Below are 19,061 nucleotides of genomic sequence, written 5' to 3'. Positions count from 1 at the left end.
TTCACAATTTCAAAAAATATTCAGGAATTTCAAAACATGTTCCAGCTTTTCCAAATTTGTTCACATATTAAAAAAAATGACCATGTTTTCAAAAAATTTCGCAAATACAAGACATGTTTCCATTTTGAAAAATTGTCATTATTTTGAAAATTTTCCGCTTTTTCAAATTTCGTTCCTATTTTTCAGAAAATGTATGTGTTTTTTAAAAGGTTATTCATAATTTCAAAAACTATTCTCACTTTCAAATTTGTTCCTTTTACCAAGAAATGTTTGAGACACCCAAATGTGTTCACGTTTTCCAGAAATGTTTGAATTTTTATAAATTTGCTCATAAATTTAAAAATATTCATTTTTCAAAAAGTATTTACATTTAAACAAGATATCGTTCAAAATTTCTATTTTTTTAATTTGTTGCGACTTGATAGTTCATATGCTTTGGATGCTATTTTAGTTACAAATTCCTAGGAGTTATACTGGCTAGCGATTTTAGTTCACTAGTCATGTCATTTAGATTTTGCTGATGTATTTTGTTTCTTTAACAACCACGTTGCATTTGTAGCAGAGAAGCTTGTCACGCACCACAATGTAGTCTTGGGTTCGAGTCCCACTAATTTTCTGACATTTTTCACGTCGCGAAGTGCCACGGCCTAATTGGCCAGCCTAGGTGAGCCGCACCCTATGGGAAAGGTCGACTCTCTGACGCAGAGAGCGTCACATAGGAGCTCCCATATAGGGGCGCCCGAGGTCCGTCGAGTTTGACTGACAGAGCAGCCTCTTTATTGGGCCGGGATTCAAAGCATATTGGGTTGCTCCGCTACGCGCTAACGCTAAGCACCATGCGGGTCACAGGGTTGTTTCTGTCCCGCCTCGCCTGCTTACGGTGATCCGAACCAGCTTAAAAGGGGATTCACATAGTAATGCATCACGACCTTACTTGAACACTATCTGTTCTATAGGAATTGTACTATTGCATCCTCCTCTAATAAGGAGACAAACTAGCCAGCCACCGCCTCCAAAAAGTTAGGGTTCTTTGCCTCCCGTCGGCGCCGGTCCGTCCCGTCTCCTGTTTTTTGATCTTTTTTCGAGTTTTGTTAGGGTTTGTGTCCTGCTCAGTTAGGTGAGACGGAGGTGACTCTCTAAAGAAGAAATAAAGGTCTCCCCGCCTAGCCCCTGTTCCGGTGATGTGTCTAAAGAAGAAATAAAGGTGTGTCTCCGGCAGATCTATCTTTGGTGGATTTGCTTGGATCTGTTCGTCATTCGTCGTTCGTTCGTGCGTCTTCACGTTGGATCCTTTTGATCTACACTCTTCATTTGCGGCGGTTGCTATTCTGGTGCGTTGGTTCTATAGGGCCTTAGTACGACGACTTCCCGACTGTCTACTACAACAACGTTTGCCCGGCTCCGGCAAGGAAGGGGTAATGACAGCGGCGCGCTCGCTTCAGTGTTCGTAGTCGTCGCTAGGTGGTCTACGGATCTTGATGCAATTTTTTATTATTTCTAGTTTTCGTTGTACTATCATGATTGAAGATGAATAGATTAGAAATTTTCCGGCAAAATAAAAATAAAAATAAGGAGACAAGCAGTTAAGCTTGTTTGATGACATCTCACCCGTGGGCCAGAGCGTGATAAACGGCTCGGATCACAGTTCCCTTATCCCATGGCTGTAGAGCATTGCTGACCAGGGTGGCTCTCAGGTTGTCTGACAGACCCATTTCTTCTTCTTTTTTCCTCTTTGACATGCCACGGTAGTGCTGAGCATCACCCAACTTGCCATCCTTTTTGGAGGGAACCAGTTAAGTTGCTGCTAGCCTGCTTACCTGGATGAGCCAACCTGAAGCTTGCTTCACTAAACCAACGCCCGAACTGAGATCGCTGGCTCACCTGGCCACATGGCCCTCCCCGAAAGCCTCTTTCCTGCAGCGAGACACGGCCGGTGTGCCTCGACTTTGTTGCTGCATGCGGCGGGGCCAGATGCTAATGGGATCAGCAGAGCTGATTGAGCCATATGTCTCGCTGCAAAGCTCCTCCCCGGCGCTGGCCCAGCCATTGTCTTCCTCATCTTTCCTCCCCCGGATCGAATCCTTTTCGATCTACAAGCTACCGCAAGTTGCCCAAAAGCTCCCGCGCACATGCACGGCACAGTACGGCCGGCAGTGCCGGCCGGGCCAACTCGCCGTGTCTCGCTCGATCCATCCCCCGGATTCCTCTGGCACCGGCACCGCCCATGCCCTCCAGATTCCTAACGGCACAGTCACTTCTGAAGCAAGACTTCTCATGCGTGCCACCTTTACCCTCGTCTTTTTTTCTTCTCTTGCTCGTGGAGAACAGACTTGAGAGGTGATCTTAATTATGAGCCCTTTGACAATTTGAGCCCGTGATAATTCACACACTGTGCAACCACTCCATGGTTCCGCCATGAGTCAACGAGTGGTCGCCAGGCCTGGTCGGTCCATGCATGCACGGCCATGAGTGCACCGGTGCTCCTCTGACTTTGGATCACCGAGAAATGGCCAAGCCCCGTCCCACACGGTTGAAGTTAAGGAGCAATCGCCGGCGTGGCGCGCCCTCGCTTCTAGACCTGTTCTTGCATCTTGGCCTTGCTTCCACAAGTCAGACCGGCCTAATATGGCTTGTCGCAGCACAGATGGCGCACAGCACAACGTGGACACGGTGCCTACTCCCTTTTGACACGATCGCATCAATGAGTAACGAGTCAACCGGACACAGTCAGCTAATTTCCACGTACTACTACTGCATGGAATCAAGGCCATGTACGTAGATGGAGCTTGCATTACTTGGAAGAAAACGTACTCTACCGTTTCATGCGTGGCTCCGTCTAGTGCCATGCCCTTGCACTCGAATGCACACAAACCACCTAACTGGCTACTCCTATGTACTCATGTAGCTAGCTGCCTCGTTGTGTGGCAACTCACGAAAACACCACGGCACATGGACACTAGCTCAAGTATCATTCCTGTTGGTAGTGCCCAGTAAGCTAGGAACCACCATGCAAATGGTTGCCAATCCAAGCCTTTTCGGACGTGCTCCGATACGTACATCTGCTAGGGCACATGCATGCACGTACGTATATATGGTTGGCATGGTGCGGCGGGCGTCACGGCCGCGATCGTCGGACCGCTCACCGGCGGCAACGTCGCAGCCACTTTCACGCCGCGCGGGCCTAGTCGTTATAGCCCAACAGCGCAATGCAGTGCGCTTAAACCTCGGACGCAAACACCATTGTTTTCAAGCCTGGCATGATCTCTGCAAACACCCTTGTTTTCCCTCGTCGCAGTCCTACGTACGTAATGTTTCCATCAGCGCACAGAGAACTGATGTAGCAGTAACTCCGACAGTGACCCGGGGAATTTCGAGGCAGAGCTCTCGCTCTCCCGATCGCAACCGGAAAGAAAGAGAGAGAGAGGAAGAAAGTGAAAGGTGAAGCGTCAAAAGGGGGTTGACCCGTGCACCCAGGCTGCGATTGCGACGGACACTGCCTCCACAGGCCCATCGCCTGGCCCAGCATACCTAACGCAGTCACACGCATAACACGGCCGGGGGCCCGGCTGGTCAGGGAGGCTGCTGCGGGCCTCACTACTGGGCTGGTTTCGTCAGAGCCCACCTGCATGTGCCGTCTCGGGGTCCAGCGAGTGTTGACCCCCCTGGGAGCCAGATGGAGAGTTTGGCCTCGTTTCACACTGCGCACATCAATAAAGTCGGAGAGAATTCACAAGACGGGAAAAGGCGGTGTATTATTAGTGCACTAACTCCTTCAGGAGACGCCTCTTGTCTGTTGTTGTTTGTGCCCAGGTAACGGTGAGCTGAATCTAATAGCTTGTGTACTGCTGCTGCTGCTGCTGCTGTGTCTTTAATTTTCTGCTAAGGTTATCTATCTGTTCCACGAGTGTGCATGACGTGCACACTGCACACACAGGGGCCGGTGTGGGTGTGGGTGGGTTCCGATCAGGTAAAAACACACCAAAGCGTCCTGCAAAAAGTGCTATAGAATATTCGTGTAGAAATATTGGCAAGTGTATTCCCGGTGCGGTGCTAGCTTGATCCTTGCTAGCTAGTCTAGAGTCTAGACTTGTGAATCACAAGTTCTCAATATGCATGCATGAGAACGGATTTCTCTTAATTTGGATCATCTGATGGTTGACCTTGTTGCTTGGACGCATCAGTCACGGGCTTACCTCCCGTGCTCACTTCCAAGTCCAAAGGCGCACATGTAAGTACATTAGCGAGCTAGTTGCGATGGAAACGAAGGAGAGATCAACGGAACCAACCCCACTTGACACGGTAGCTTGCTAGGCTCCAAAGAAGCTCGATCGGGTCTGGCCTGCCATGGATCTCGGCAGCTGTCGGGAGAAAGAAACTGATCGAGTAGACGATCGGAAGTCAGGGCAGGTAGCGTACGCTTTGACCCACTAAATCAACTCCTAAAATATCGGTGGTACTACCAGATCCCCCAAAATCAGAAAGATGCTAGCTTGACGATCTAGCTAGAGGTCGTAGCGCACCCCAGCCCTGAATGCCGTGTCAACGCCGAGCCTAACAGCGAAGACGCCCCACGTACGGGCCCCCGCGTCCCATCGTAACTCGGAAGGCCGGCACACTCATGATCGACACCTCTCGCTTTTTCTGACTGACGCGTTGGATCGACGCCGGCCGTCGCCTCGGTCTGCCCGGCGCCGGGTCAGCGTCGCCGTCGGCGCGCGCGTGCGACCGGTTCGCGGGCACGTGTCACAGGACCGGCCAGCGACGTACAGTGCGTACATACGTGCAGCAGCGCGCGTGGTGTGATGTGCCGGCCGCAGCGCGCGCACTAGGCGTGGTCGATCGCCGTGTCCGTGCGCGCGGCCGTGTCGCCGTGTGCCGCACAGACAGCAGAAAGCGGCGGGGAGAGATTCTCCGTGGGAGGATGGGGGCGGGCTCAGTAGTAGGAGTTCCCTGGGTCGCACGGCACGGCAGGGCCAGCGGCTTGCCGTCTACGACTGGATCCGTCGACCCACCAACAAATGATGGAGATGGAGAGTCTACACGTCTGTCTCTCTTCTCTGGCGAATTGTCTACGTCGACGCCTATCATCAGTGCGTGCGTGGGCGTGGGCGTGGCTACGTACTACGTGCAATGCACGATCGAGTAAATTTATGTGTCATATATCTATCGTAGCTAGCTAGCCTGTGGGTGGCTGATACGGATCGTGCCACAAGTTACGGCCAGGTAAAACTCTTGCCTCTTGGTACGTACGTGCTCTGTCGTTCCGATCGCGGGAGGAGGTTGATTGCACGCGACTAACTGACGCGATCTATAGCTAAATTAGTTGGCTATATAATCTTCCACTCCATCTCGTGCATGCCAACGACCGACCAGTCCCTAAACGAAAACACAACGGACGGCTAGAAAGGTCATGCACGATCGCGCGCTCCTTAGTGTTATTTTCCGCGAGTTGTTCGGTGAAGAAACACTGAGGCTAGCTAGCTCATCACAGATTCGAGTGTCTGCCTTTGTGAACCTATATATAATTGTACTATATTACTATCAGTTCCTCTCTGCAACTGCTGCACTGCCAAGCACGCTAGCTAGGGAATGGAATGAACAACAAGTTGACCTCCACAACCCCAATGATTTCTCGCCTAGCAGTAGTACTGCTACAGAACTATAATATCAATTCATTCATCTGTGGAACTGCTACACTGCTGGCTGTCCAGCGAGGGAAATGAGATGAAATGAATAGAAAGTTGACCCTCTTCTCGTCTACCGAACCCGAGAATGATGATCCCTCCATCGCGTCGCCTAGCTAGTAGCTAGCTCGATCGGATCGGATGGGATCGGATGGTCAAAGGTTTGTCGCTGGTGGATACGTGGCGGCGACGTCGTGGGTCATCGATGGGGACACCGGCCGGGCGGAGCGGACGGATCCTTGTCGAGATCGATGAGGCGATGGATCGATCGACGAACGCTGCTCCGGCTGGCCGGACGCTGTCCCTGTCCGACCTTTTGACTCGGCCTCCGACTACTGGAGTGGCGCTGGCTTGCGGGCGGAGTGCACTGCATGCTCCTGCGTGTGGCTTGGCTGAGGCTCAGTATAGATGTGTGTGTGTGGATGGGGTGAGTGGGCGGCTGGCTTTTTCCGGGCACGCGTGCCGTCCCCCGGGCCCCGCGCTTTTGACGCCTTCTCTTTCTCTCCCGCCATAGACTTCGCCGTAGCTAGCAGTCGATCGACGGCCATCAGCATGACGTCAAGGACGTCGTCGTCGAGCCAACCTACCTGTCTGTGCTTGCAACCATGGTGTTGCACTAGCTAATACCTATGGCTACAGCTGTAGGTTTAGGCCGGCCACCGTCTTCCTCTTCTAGAGACGAAATCCTGCGGCGATACTACGCCGAAAGAATGTTCCTACAGTCGTCGTCCACAGGACTCTCTGCTCTGCTGCAAGCCTCAAGTAGTAGTAGGTGTATATATTTTTTACGTCTATGCATGAACCTAGGCTGCCGTTTTTTAAGTCCACTAAAAGCGCAATTAGGACGTACCTGCCTTGATTAACCACTTGCATGTTTGAAATGCTGTATCCAGTATCTATGCTGCCCGTGGGCACGACGGTTTCATATCACGATCAACCAGAATGAGAAGTTGTCTTGACTATTTACGGTTGGCATGTCTATATATAGCTACGCATTTGGATCGGTCGAATCGCACTGTGCTACTACGAGCTACGAGTAGCTAGCTATAGCAACCTCACTAATTACACACTCCGTTACACCGATCTGTAAGGAGAAGAAAAATATAAGGGGAATAATATGAGTTTGGCTAGTCTGAAAACTTTTTTTAGAAAAAAACTGGGACTTGGCTAGTGTGGACTTGGAAGGGAATATAAGTACGTGGCAGAAAATTCCAAAAAGGAATAGGGCGGAGGGAATCATAACGATCCAGGACAAACATGGGGTGCTTAACGCGTGCGTTAGGGAGGCGTTCTTCCATCACGTCACCCATCCCCGACGAAACTGACGTTTTGGCATCTGAATTAATTTTCAGATTCATCCAGAACATGCATGCATGATTCATTGTGACCAAAAACAATTTTATCACCGGCAGGCAAGCACGCATGCATGAAAAATTCTTACGGCAAAAACCAAGGGTGCATGCATGCATCCATCCATCGACCATTCTTCCATTATAATGCCATATATAGTAGTAAAATTTAGCTAGCATTTAAAATGCATCATGCTAGCGAGAGCTACAACGTTACTATCACTGGATATGTTCCGCATGCTACACATATTATAAACTACGATTTGTAGGATCAGGGCACGCAAGTAATTTGCATCCGATTGTGACGCTTGAATTTTATCTTCTAGTGGTCGGAATGCTTGACAATAAAATAAAATAAAGGCCGATGGTCAGAGGATTTGCAATTATCACCACGTTGAAAGTAATTCGCTACTAGCTAGGATAGATTAGATTAATTCTAGCCGACTATAGCGCACACAGACGTGACTTCTTGGTACAAAAGATTAGGTCCAACAGTTGTACTACTAGAGTTCATTACCCCTTTATAGCAGTTAGGCAATTTCATCAAACATTCCTTCTGGATGATGTAATTCATTTCACTGTGTTGCTATCATCAACAAGACCTCCTTTCGGAGGTCAATGCCTTTGATTGATCCATTCGAATTTATACCCTAGTCTCACTCCTTTGTTTTATTTGCAAGTAAAAGATAACATATTTTATGCCGACTCGACATATTTATCCTGATTCTAATGTGTGAAACATGCATGCACGGCGCCAGGCATATGTCAATTATTGAATCCCTGCTTTGTAATCTCAATATCCCTAAATCCTTACTATTATATGGCTAGCTAGTGGCCCGAGCCTCTAACCGAAGAATCATAAAAGAGGAGATTGAAGGATCAGAATTTCTTGAGGGTATAGCTAGATGTGACTTGTCTGGAACAAAGACATCGTGAATTTTTCTTTTGTGACCATCAATTATTTGCCAAGATTTGTCCGTAGTATTGAAATACTATAACACACATGTACTGAGACAATATCAACTTTTAACACATAAATGTTCCCCTCCTTAGAGGCGTCGTCACAGATACCTTAGATTTGTCTCCCGTGCCTTGGGTTTTGGGTCCTCAAGTTTTCCCGGAAGGCTTTAACCTAGGACCAAGTCACACAACATGTTGTCTAGCAAGATCAATGGACTCTAGGTTGGCGGGCTTGGTAGGTTGTTGAGAGATGAGGGAGAGACCAGGAAGGCGGTGCGGCAGCGATGAACCAATTGGGTGGGAATGTGGTTTGGCATGGCAGAGAGTGGTGATCTTGTGCTAGAAGGGTGACCAATTTTTCTGATCCAAGTACACAATCAAACGGGGTTGGTTTGGCTGGTACTTCGTTTGCGAACTAATATAAAATCGTTTAGATCACTAAAGTATCTAAACGATCTTATATTAGTTTATAGAGGAAGTACATTGGAGCGGCATGCCTGAATGTTGGTGTGTTGGTTGGGCATGTAGCTAGCCATGCAGGCATGTGCATGAGCGAGTGGTGTATTTGGAAGTGAGAGCAGCAGCCCACAAGAACGATTTCTCGCGGCAGATCTAGTTTAGCTAGGCGGTTTGAGCTTATTGTGTTGGTTTATTTATTAACTAATCCCTCCGATCCAAGATAAGTGTAGTGGTTTTAGTTCAATTTTTCCTAAAATCATGAAACATATTTTCGAATGCAGGGAGTAGGGTTTTCAGCCGACTTTTCCTTGTAAACAGAGTCTCTCACCCTTTTATCCATTCAAGGTTTAAAAAAAAAACTCGCTCCGTTCGAAATTAGATGACGCTCAAACGGATGTATGTATATATATTTCGGTGCTAGATACATCCGTTGAGGACGGAGGTTGGTTATTCTTTAAGATTACACCTAGTGTGATGAACCTTAACAACACTATGATATGTCTTTTTCGTTGTTGGTAGTCATCTAACATTACGCGCATACGTCAAAACCCTAAGACAATAAGAGGTTACTGTTACAACTACAAGACAAGATTGAGAGTTAAAAGAGACTACTACCGGTGAGCACGAGAGTGTTGTGTAGTGCTCTACTCTAGTGATGTGGGTTGTTCAACGACCGCTTGATCATGATCTGTTGCACCAGATCGATTTGAAATTTACCAGCTGACGCAATGCGGGAAGACCGCCAACGACCCAAGCCACGGTCAGGCAGGCGAAATTCTCCTCTCCGTTTCATTTCCAAACGCAGTTTATATATACCCAGACCACACAACCCCATCTTTTCCACTGAGCTTAGCTTCACCCCTTTCCCCTCCCTCCTCTCCTTGCCCACCCAACAAGCACTCACCACTCCCTTGCATCTGGCTCTCCTATCCCTCCGAGATCGATCGGTCGACGAAGAAGCGGAGCGGTGATCGGCAGATTGAAGAGATGGGAGATCATCAGCTGATGCATGCTGCTCCGGCCATGTACAGCGGCGGCGGTGCCGGAGCCGTGTCTCATGGCATGTGGTGGAACAGCAACGCGACGGCGGGGGTGCCTGCCGCGGCGTGCTCCACGGAGCTCGCCGGGTTCAACAGCTGGCCGGCCGGTCTGGCGGCTGGTGGCTACGACGTGGCGGGGGTAGACGGCGGGAAGCAGGCCAAGAGCTGCACCACCACGGCCTCCTCCGAGTCGCCCGGGAACAACAGCTCCATAACCTTCCAAGAAACGGCCAGCATCAACGACCCGGCAGCCGCCGGCTTCGCCGACTGGAATAACCCTTACATGTGAGTTGTTCGTTCCCACTTAGTTCCACACCTGCCCTTAATTTGCTCGATTGATTCGCCGTTCGTCCGTGATCTCGTACTAGTATCATATGATATGATGATGGTCGATACACATACGTACATACTCCCGTGACATGCACTGAAACTAATTAACGAAATCTACATGTGTATGTATTTTAACTTCCAACAGGAGCAGCGGCGCTGGTAATATGCATGGGTTTCTCCAAGTTGGCCACCATGACATGAGCTCGAGAACGGACCCGCAGAGCATGATGAATGCCGTCGCCGCGCCGAACAACCTAGACCTAGCTCTACAAGGCCACCACCACCATCAGCAGCAGCAGCAGCAGGACGATCACCAGCGCCAGCAGCAGCTGCTGTCCAGCCTGGGGGCGCCGGAGCTGCTCCTGTCGCCCAACTCGCCGTACGGGTTCCAGTCGTCGCTGCTGAGGAGCCTCATCGAGCCCACCGGTAAGCCAGCACCGGCAGCGGGGCTCCTGCAGCAGTATCAGTACCAGCAGATGGGCGGCCAGACAGGGGCCAGGGAGCCGCTCCAGTTCACCAACGACGCCGCGTTCTGGAACCAGTCTGCCGGGTTCGGCATGGGCATGGCAGCGCCGCCGGCGACTGACAACACTAGCGTGCGTTTGGCGAAACAACCGGCGCCGGCGCCGCGTGGGGCAAACCTTGCACTTAAGGTACGTAAGCTTGTGCTAATGATTTAGTATTTACTACTACGATACTCTATACAAGCAGTTGCAAATATTGCATGGAAGCACGTACAGATGTAGTAGGTGGCCGATTGTAATTTACTTTGGTTGTCTGTATGTATAGACTGTGCTAGAAGGCGTGGGAGATTCTAGCTCAATCGTCACCAAGAAGGCGAGCGGCGAGCCGGCGTTCAAGAAACCGAGAATGGAGACGCCGTCGCCATTGCCGACCTTCAAGGTAAACATGCATGCTCATGCTCATACTCATGCATGGTTAGGTACTTAGGTTAGGTTAAATCATGCCACTTGGTTCTCTTAAACACCATGGACATTATTTGATGTCACATAGTATAATACATAGACGCAAACCCAGATCGGTGCATGATGCATCTTTATCGGTTGATTAAAGTTGTGCATGCAACACATTTCAGGTTAGGAAGGAGAAGCTAGGGGACAGGATCACAGCGCTCCAACAGCTCGTCTCTCCTTTCGGAAAGGTATAAGCTTGCTTGCTAGCTTCGCTTAGCTAGGCTTTTCATGCATGCATGCATGCATCACATAAACAAAAGCTAGATATATTACACATGACCTTGAGTAGTATCATCCAATGTGCATCTCTTCTCTGCAAAAGCGTTCATCGTTTCCTCCCCTCCTTTCGAGATCTACTTTCATCTAAACACACATGTGGAGGAGTATCTAACACACAATCTCGTTGTGCGTGCCGCAGACAGATACGGCGTCGGTGCTGCACGAGACCATCGAGTACATCAAGTTCCTCCACGACCAAGTTGGTGTAAGTGCACGTTCCAAGTCCCTACATATGATTCCATGCCCCCATGCACGCACACGCACGCTTTAATCATGGCGCCCCGAGCACGCACGGGCTCTATCGGTTTCCTCCCACGAATCATCCACCAGGAGACTCCATTGGAGACCGAGCTCAACATTTGTCTCTGCAACCTTGCATGCAGGTGCTCAGCGCCCCATACCTCAAGAGCGGCCATCATCAGCATCAAGTGCCACAGTACCTCAAGGTATGTACATGTACATCCATGGCGTGCTTGTCAGTCTGCATGCTTTGCTCTCTCTCACTTTCCATTGCCCCATGGATGCTGCCATTTCAAGTCTCAAAGTGCTTGCATGTCTGATGGTGGCTTTTTACATGTGTCTGCGCGTGTCTGGTCACAGAGCTCGAGCAATGGTAGCCCCGACAAGTCGTGCAAGGACGGCGGCGAGGTGTCGCTCAAGGGCCGGGGGCTGTGCCTGGTGCCGATATCGAGCACCTTCGCCGTGGCCAGCGACGTGCCCGTCGACTTCTGGAACCCCTTCGGCCCCCAATTTAGGTAGAGGAAGAAGAAGAAGCACAAAGCTTGATGAACGTACGGCCCCGATCCGATCGATCAGAAGCAACCACGCACGGATCGATCCGACGACAACGTTCCTCGATCTTCATGAGCTATCTAGTAGTAACAGCCTATGATCATAATTTGTAACAGGTAGTAGCACCAGTGAGGAACGCTTAATTAATTATATGGCTAAGCTAGATGAACCTTTGGAATGAGTGCTTGAAGACTTGGGCTCATTCTTCAGGTTCATCAGGGAATAATCTATTGACCAAGGGATCTGCATGCTAGCTGAGAGGATCAGTACTGGATTATGTCGCGCTGATCATTCGATCATCGTCGTCGTCGATTGTCGTCGTGTGATTGGTTGTTAGGTTTGCATCATTGGGCAGTTGTGGAACAGCTTGTTGTTTTAAGAACTACTACTAGTACTTTAATTCAGCCATGATCGATCAAAGCAGATCTGTCTGTAGCAGGTTTCATTTCTCTATGGATTTGTACTACCAAATAAAGAAGTGGCATCTCCCCTTGATTGATCTCAGCATGCGGTTTACACCTTTGGATCTGGCCACATGCTCTTGTTTTAAGTAGGGCTTCCAGAATCTGTGCGTGCTGTGTGTCTTTTTCTTGAATATTGCCTTCCAGAATCTTTCAGGTTAGACTATCCCATTTCTGAGCCAGTGGATATCAGCATGCGTGTATAGCATATTCTTCTGTGTGTTTCTTATCGTGTGGTCTACGTTTCATTCCTCTCAGCGGTACCAACTAAGCCAGGACCCGTGTATAGTCATCGCTGAAATTGTATCCAAGCAATTTAGAAAATTCAGTTGCATAACAAGTAGCAGGAGTAGAAAAAATCACTCTTTCATAACAAGTATAGGGGTAGTAAAAGCGATGAAACTCACCTGAAAGTGACTCGCGGCACGAAATTCAGATAAGTTCGACACACCGAGAGTAGCGAACGGCTGAATCTCAACTGAAGTGTTGCAGCACTGAAGCTTGGCTGCTGAGTGCTGAGCACAACTGTTTTGCCCTAGCAGCATGCTAGCACCCCATTTCCTGTGCTTTTTTTACATTTGGGTGGTATGGTACCGGACCAATATCGAGTGCACTTTTAGCTCTTTGAGTCTACCTGCGTGGAAAACTGTTGAAATGAAAAAGAGTAAAGCACCAGTTTTTTTATAGTATAAACTGAACATCATAGTGGGATGGTTGGCATAAAAACAACTGTTCTTCAGAAGAACGCACTAAACTACTTGGAGGAGATGTATGAACTGTGTTCGAGTATTTAATTTCTGCCCAGCCCACCAATTCTCCTGCGGCATGGATATAAGTTGAACCTCTCATTTGTCCTGTTCTTGGGATGAAAGAAACTCGTGTACTTTTCGTAGAATTTGACCTTGTTTCTTGCCATAGAAAGAATTGGTGCTAAACTTTTGAATTTGACTCTGTTTGAAAGCTACCATCACGCACCTCAACACCCTACGTTAGTGTAATGGTCGAACTAGTAAACCCAGCGTGCAAGACAAAGTTCAACTTCACGTCTCGTTAAGTGACTGAGAGACCTACAGTGAAATTAAACACCTTTATATTGATTCTCCATCTTTTAAAAAGCACTCCTAAAAGTAACCACACATTTTTAATCGTCTGATTTAGCCATTTAGGTAGTCACACAATCCAAACAGAAGCTTGTGTTAGATAATAACGAGAAATAAACGAGACAAAGAGACACGGATTTTTACGTGGAAACCCTTGCGGGAGAAAACCACGGACGCACGAAGGCGCAATCATTATGAGGAGGAGTATTACAAGCACGAGACGACAGGCCGTCTGAGGTGCGACTACATGTGATATATATGAGGGGCAACACATAGGAATCCTTATAGGACAAGTAAACGAGTTGTACTCGTACGCATCGGTACCAACGCAAAAGGCCCACACCGTATGTACTACGTCTAGTCCAATACGATACTAGAATTTGGATCACAATTTAACAATCTCCACCTTGAGCCAAATTTCTTTCAGTAGTCGAAGAAAGTGAATAACTCCATCCAAATCAGGTTAAACACCTTGTGCGTCAAAGTCCATAGGACTAGTGAGAAATACCAACTAAGCCTGAGTAAAGCTCAAACTTATTGGTCGGAACTGGCTTTGTCATCATATCAGCTGGATTATCATGAGTACTTATCTTGCATGATGTCCTTGTTGTTACTGTGGTGTTCCTCTTGCAGCCCGATTTACACCTCTCACAATAAGCTCGAAGTATAAGAATTTCTACTCCCTCAGTCCCATAATGTAAGACGTTTTTTTGACACACGTTATGGGACGAAGTGAGTAGTATATAGAATAACAGAGCTCATGCCGGTTGCTCGAGAAAAAAAAACTTAATAGCAACTGATTAGATATCAAGAACTGATAAAATTTCACTAGGAAGAATTAAGTCCAACAACGACTACACATATGAAAACATCATCACAACATAGACAAAAATATGCATGCAACTACACGAGCAGAGGTTCAACAATGGTAAGATATGGAACTAGGAAGGGGACATAAGTTTTACAAACAAAAGATGCAACCATATAGATTGATCAGTCCTTAAGCACTGGATATATATATATTCCTTGGCGCATGAAAATACCCAACACACCTCGCTTGTCGGCAATGTGCCTGAGGATCCTCCCAAACCCACCCTCACCCCAGTCTTCTCCCCACGAGTTCTTGAAGCGCCAGTACTTGACACCGTCGGAATCTGTGCCATAACCAACAATCAGGACAGCATGTCTGCTGCCGGTGTAGTCTTCGTTAGGTTCATAATCCAGGATGCCTCCTTTGTATTTCTGCAGATCATCGGGACTCTGTATACTGACAACCACGGGCTGTTTTGCTACCGCTTTCTCTAGAGCCTCTTCGGTTGGGTTGACAAATTGAAAGCCTGCTATCCTTGCTGCTACTGTTTTGTTCGGCTTGCAACCCGATTTACTCCTCTCATCGATGTATGGGTAGTCAGTTTCGCTCGAGAGTCCATTTGTTTGTATATACCCGAAGGCCTTTTCTTTCTCGCCCCCGTCACACCCGTCGTTCTCTGTGTCACAGACTCACAGTCGATGAGCTCTTGAACCGACAACGAGACTGACTGCAAGGTATTCATGTAATGTACAGCTTCGACCGAGGATGCAACAGCTATGGCCCAACAGTTGCCTGCGACAAATGCACAAGTTAGGGATCCATGCATGAACGCACTAAATTGTAGATGCACGCTAGCATGTTAATTAGCTGCCGTCCAGAATTAAGCTACACGCAGCAGCAAATAAACTACGATGCACTATGAGAACAATTCAAGCTAGACACTAGCTAGCAACGGAGAATAATGTTTTCAATCTTAAGGCACTCACCACAATTCTTTTGTTCCCTCACAATCGGGGAGACGGCGCCAGCTTCAACCCAGTCAATCTCTGACGGCACAATCCTGCCAATCTCCTTCACACAGATCCAGACACCAAAAACAAATAATCCATGCCATGCAGCTAGCGCCATATTCCGTGGTCTGAGGTACCTGCGAAGAAAGCCAAAGCGGTGGCCAGCAGCATCCATTGCTCTTCTGAGACTGCAATTTGATCACCAGAAAATATTCAGTTACTTTCATCAAACACGCACGAGTGAATAGCAAAAAACTACCACATTACGGGCTATCGTTTCGAAAAACTACCGCTTTTTTTAATTTTTCAAAAAAACTACCACAAAAGTGGCTGGCTGTTCCAAAAAATCTAAGTGGCCGAACGGTTAAGTTTTAACTGGGGTTATGACATGTGGGGCCCGCCCGTCAGGGTTTTGTCGGCCACAGTGCTCACGGCGCGCGGGTGACGGCCGTTAGGGCGCACGGGCCGTCCCGACCAGGTCAAAACGGATCCGGCCCTCACTCTGTCTCCCTCTCGCTCACTCACTCTCTCCCCCCTCACTCTCACTCTCCCCCCTCGCTCTGTTTCCCCTGGCCGAGCTCTCCATCGTCGCCGACCACCTCAGTTCCTCGTCACCGGCCAGGATGCCTTCTTGGAATGATGGGGATGAGAGCTCCGACGACAGCATGGGGGGCAACCTGATGGACATGGAGTACTTTGTAAGCCTCATCCTCCTCCTCTCTGTCATTATCTAGGGTTAGGGTTGAATCGATTTGGGAATGAGGGTTGATGAGCTGTATATTTGTATGGATGGATTCGTTTGGTTTGGTTATCTATTAGTTTTGATCTAGGGTATGGATGGCACTGTGATGTCTGATCTGACCTTGAGCAAGGCAAAGCTTGACTCAAGTTGAACTAGTTGATGCATTGGTTCTGATCTACCTTTTACTGCTTGTAGGACACACCTGACACCATCCCTGAGCCACTCTGGTGTGGTGCTCCCATGGAGGAAGTTGCCAAGTGTACTCTGCACGATATGAAGTCTAGGAAGTGTGTTGCTTTTGAAGGTGCTAAAACTGGGAGGAGGTTCTATGGATGCCCTGTTCAGGTGAGTAATTGAGTATGCTGGGTGGATTCAGTTATGCCTAGTGGATTCAGTTAATGTCTAGTGGATTCAGTTATGCCTAGTGGATTCAGTTATGCCCAGTGGTTACTGAATTTGTACATTAACTTTGTTTGAACTGAATTTAGTACTGAATTTATGGTTACATGTCCTCCTTGTGTACCAATCCTCTTTTTGAATTGAAGTTAGAACTGAATTTATGCATTTTCTGAAGTATGTGTTCTCTGATCAAACTACAGGGAGGTGTGAATTGTGGTGTAGTTCAGTGGGTTGATCCTGCCTGGCCTGATGTACTTAAGAACTGCCTCATCAAGTTGTGGGAAATGTTCCATGAGCAAAACCTTGGAAGGATTCAAGACAAGCATGCATATGAGGATGAGGTTGCCAAGTTGAAGAAGGACTATGATCATCTCTGCACTGAGTATCATAAAATGGTTGATGATGTTAGCAAGATGTTTGACTGGCAGGATGGTGTTGGCAAGATTGCCTACCAAAAAGCAATGGATGCTGAGAAATTTGAGAAGCAGAAGGAAGAGCTAGAGCTGGAGATGAAGATGGAGAAGCTAAGGCTAGCAAAAGAACAGAGGTGTATCCTTCAGGCCCAGGCAGACATAATTCACAACACCAGGAAGGCAATGAAAGAGATAAAGGTGGACAGGGATCTTCTTGCACAAGAGAAGACAGAGCTTGAGAAAGTAGTTGCTGATCTGCTGAATGCTGGCCATGGGAGCAAGGAAAAGCTTGAGAAAATCAAGGCCATACTGGAGGCTTGAAGATTTGGACAATGGTGGTTAAGTAAGTAAGGTGGCCTACACATATAACAGGCCTTGCAAGATGATGGTAGGAGTATATTTTGTGCAGTCCTATATGAACTGTTTAAGTTATGGTAACTAGAGTGGTGGAGAACCTTTGCTAAGTCTGGCTTATGTTATTGTACTGTTAAGAACCTATCTATCTTAAGTAATGCAGTGAAGAACTGTTTTATTTCTTTAGGTTGTTTTCCTAAAAGTAGCAATGCTGAACTAGTATATTTTTGGGCCTAAAACCATTATGTACACATTGTGGGCCTAGACTGGGTTGTTTTATTACTCCACCTACCTACCACCAACCATTAGTAGTCTATAAAGCCCCCCTTGAGTGAAACCGCAGTCAATCCCCCCATCCCCACCCATCTCAACCCCCAGCCGCCAAAGAAACCCTAGAATCCAAGGGAGAGATGGATCCTGGAGAGGTCATAGATGGAGAAGAAGAGGTGCCCAGACAAGCCAGGCACAGAGATGCAAGGAGGAGGGCGAGAAGGCAACTTGCTGAGATGATCCTTGCAGCACGCAACCGCAAGGACAGAGAGCAGTTCCTGGAGGCATTCCCCCCTGGTTCCAACCCTAGTGATGATGATATCATCTACTGGGCAAGGAGGAGGGCAAATTTCCATCCCTTTCAGGTCACTAGGCAAAGGTGGACTAGGATTCTGTACCCATGATGCTGCTGTTATGTTTCTGTGTTCCTAGATCTGTCTTTCTATCTATGTGATGTTTGAAGTTGGTGTAAGAACAATGTTGAATGAGCTATGTATGTGATGAATCAAGTTGTCTATGATGCAATGCAATGTATGAAGCTAGTGAAAGAAAAATGTTGAATGATCTATCTATGTGATGAATCAATCTGTCTATGATGCAATTTATGAGTGAATCTTTTATCTATATTTGTATGTATGAATGAATTGATCTGGTGATCTTGATGTTTTAAGTTAGAAATGTTATGGTTTGGTCAGATGGCCATATCTTGTTGTTTTAGGTTTGATCTCTTAGGGTTTGGTGCCTAGAGGGGCAAATCTTGATGTTTTAGCTTTGATATGTTAGGGTTTGGTGCCTAATCATATCAATCAACTATCAACAAAATAAATCACTTGATGTACATAACAATGCTCAGCATAAGAAATAATTTCATATGAAACAATTCATAACCTAGGACATATCAAATCAAAATATAGCTTGACAGCAGATAACTCAACATGGATCAAGCAGTTCAAACACAGACCATATAACTTAATTGTTTCAAGCAGTTCATACATAGACCACATAACTTAATTGTTCAAATGAAAACAGATTTCACTGCAAATAACACATTCAATGGTTGCCACTAGCTGTGAAATACAAAGCAAGTTTGCTTGGGGCCTTCCTCTTCCTCTTAGAACCAACATCAGCTTGACCTGATGTTGATGCTGCCCTTGGAGCATTGAAACCTCTTGCACTTGACCTGGTGTTCTTTGCTAGAGATGATGCACTTGACCTGGTGTTGTTGGCTGGTGCTGAAGTAGGTGGTGGGTTCTTTCTCTTTCTTGATCCACCTGTTGAAACTGCAGTAGATGTGGTTGCCCTTGTTGTAGCAAATGTGGTTGCCCTTGTTGAACCTGTTGCTGGTTTCCTGCCCCTAAGTGGTCCTGAAGATGGAGCTGGACCTGATGTGGCCCTAGCTGGAGGTGGCCTGGTTGGTGCTGAAGTTGCTGGGTAGGATGCCCTGTTTTCCTACAATTAAAAACAAGTTGTAGCTCACAAGATGTATGCATAAAAAACAAGTAGCAGATTTTCCTTGTTGAACTGGCTTAGTTACCTGGTGGTTGTTTTTTCTTGTCATAAACTTGGCCTTAAGTCTGTCTCCACACATTGTCCACCTGTGGCCTTGCAGACCACAGTTACTGCATGTTATTGTG

At 47.6% G+C, this 19,061-nt stretch overlaps 2 protein-coding genes and 1 pseudogene across 2 annotated transcripts; 2 read left to right on the top strand and 1 right to left on the bottom strand.

The window, feature by feature from the left end:
• The first annotated feature begins 9,288 nt into the window (after positions 1 to 9,288).
• On the top strand, positions 9,289 to 12,374 carry LOC125540211 (uncharacterized). Its single transcript, XM_048703789.2, has 7 exons — positions 9,289 to 9,777; positions 9,968 to 10,475; positions 10,612 to 10,725; positions 10,919 to 10,984; positions 11,215 to 11,280; positions 11,459 to 11,521; positions 11,676 to 12,374. The coding sequence occupies exons 1-7, from the start codon at positions 9,440 to 9,442 to the stop codon at positions 11,832 to 11,834; spliced, it is 1,314 nt and encodes a 437-aa protein (XP_048559746.1). The 5' UTR covers positions 9,289 to 9,439; the 3' UTR covers positions 11,835 to 12,374.
• Positions 12,375 to 14,421: 2,047 nt separating this feature from the next.
• LOC125538285 (ervatamin-B pseudogene) lies at positions 14,422 to 15,916 on the bottom strand (annotated as a pseudogene).
• Positions 15,917 to 16,231: 315 nt separating this feature from the next.
• Positions 16,232 to 17,124, top strand: LOC147987371 (uncharacterized). Its single transcript, XM_087542357.1, has 2 exons — positions 16,232 to 16,336; positions 16,591 to 17,124. The coding sequence occupies exons 1-2, from the start codon at positions 16,232 to 16,234 to the stop codon at positions 17,122 to 17,124; spliced, it is 639 nt and encodes a 212-aa protein (XP_087398483.1).
• The last annotated feature ends 1,937 nt before the right edge of the window (positions 17,125 to 19,061 follow it).

This window comes from Triticum urartu, chromosome 2A, assembly GCF_056163025.1.
Source record: "Triticum urartu cultivar PI428250 chromosome 2A, HENAU_Tu73, whole genome shotgun sequence".
Classification (NCBI taxonomy): Eukaryota; Viridiplantae; Streptophyta; class Magnoliopsida; order Poales; family Poaceae; genus Triticum; species Triticum urartu.
This window is presented reverse-complemented; position numbering and strand designations above follow the sequence as displayed.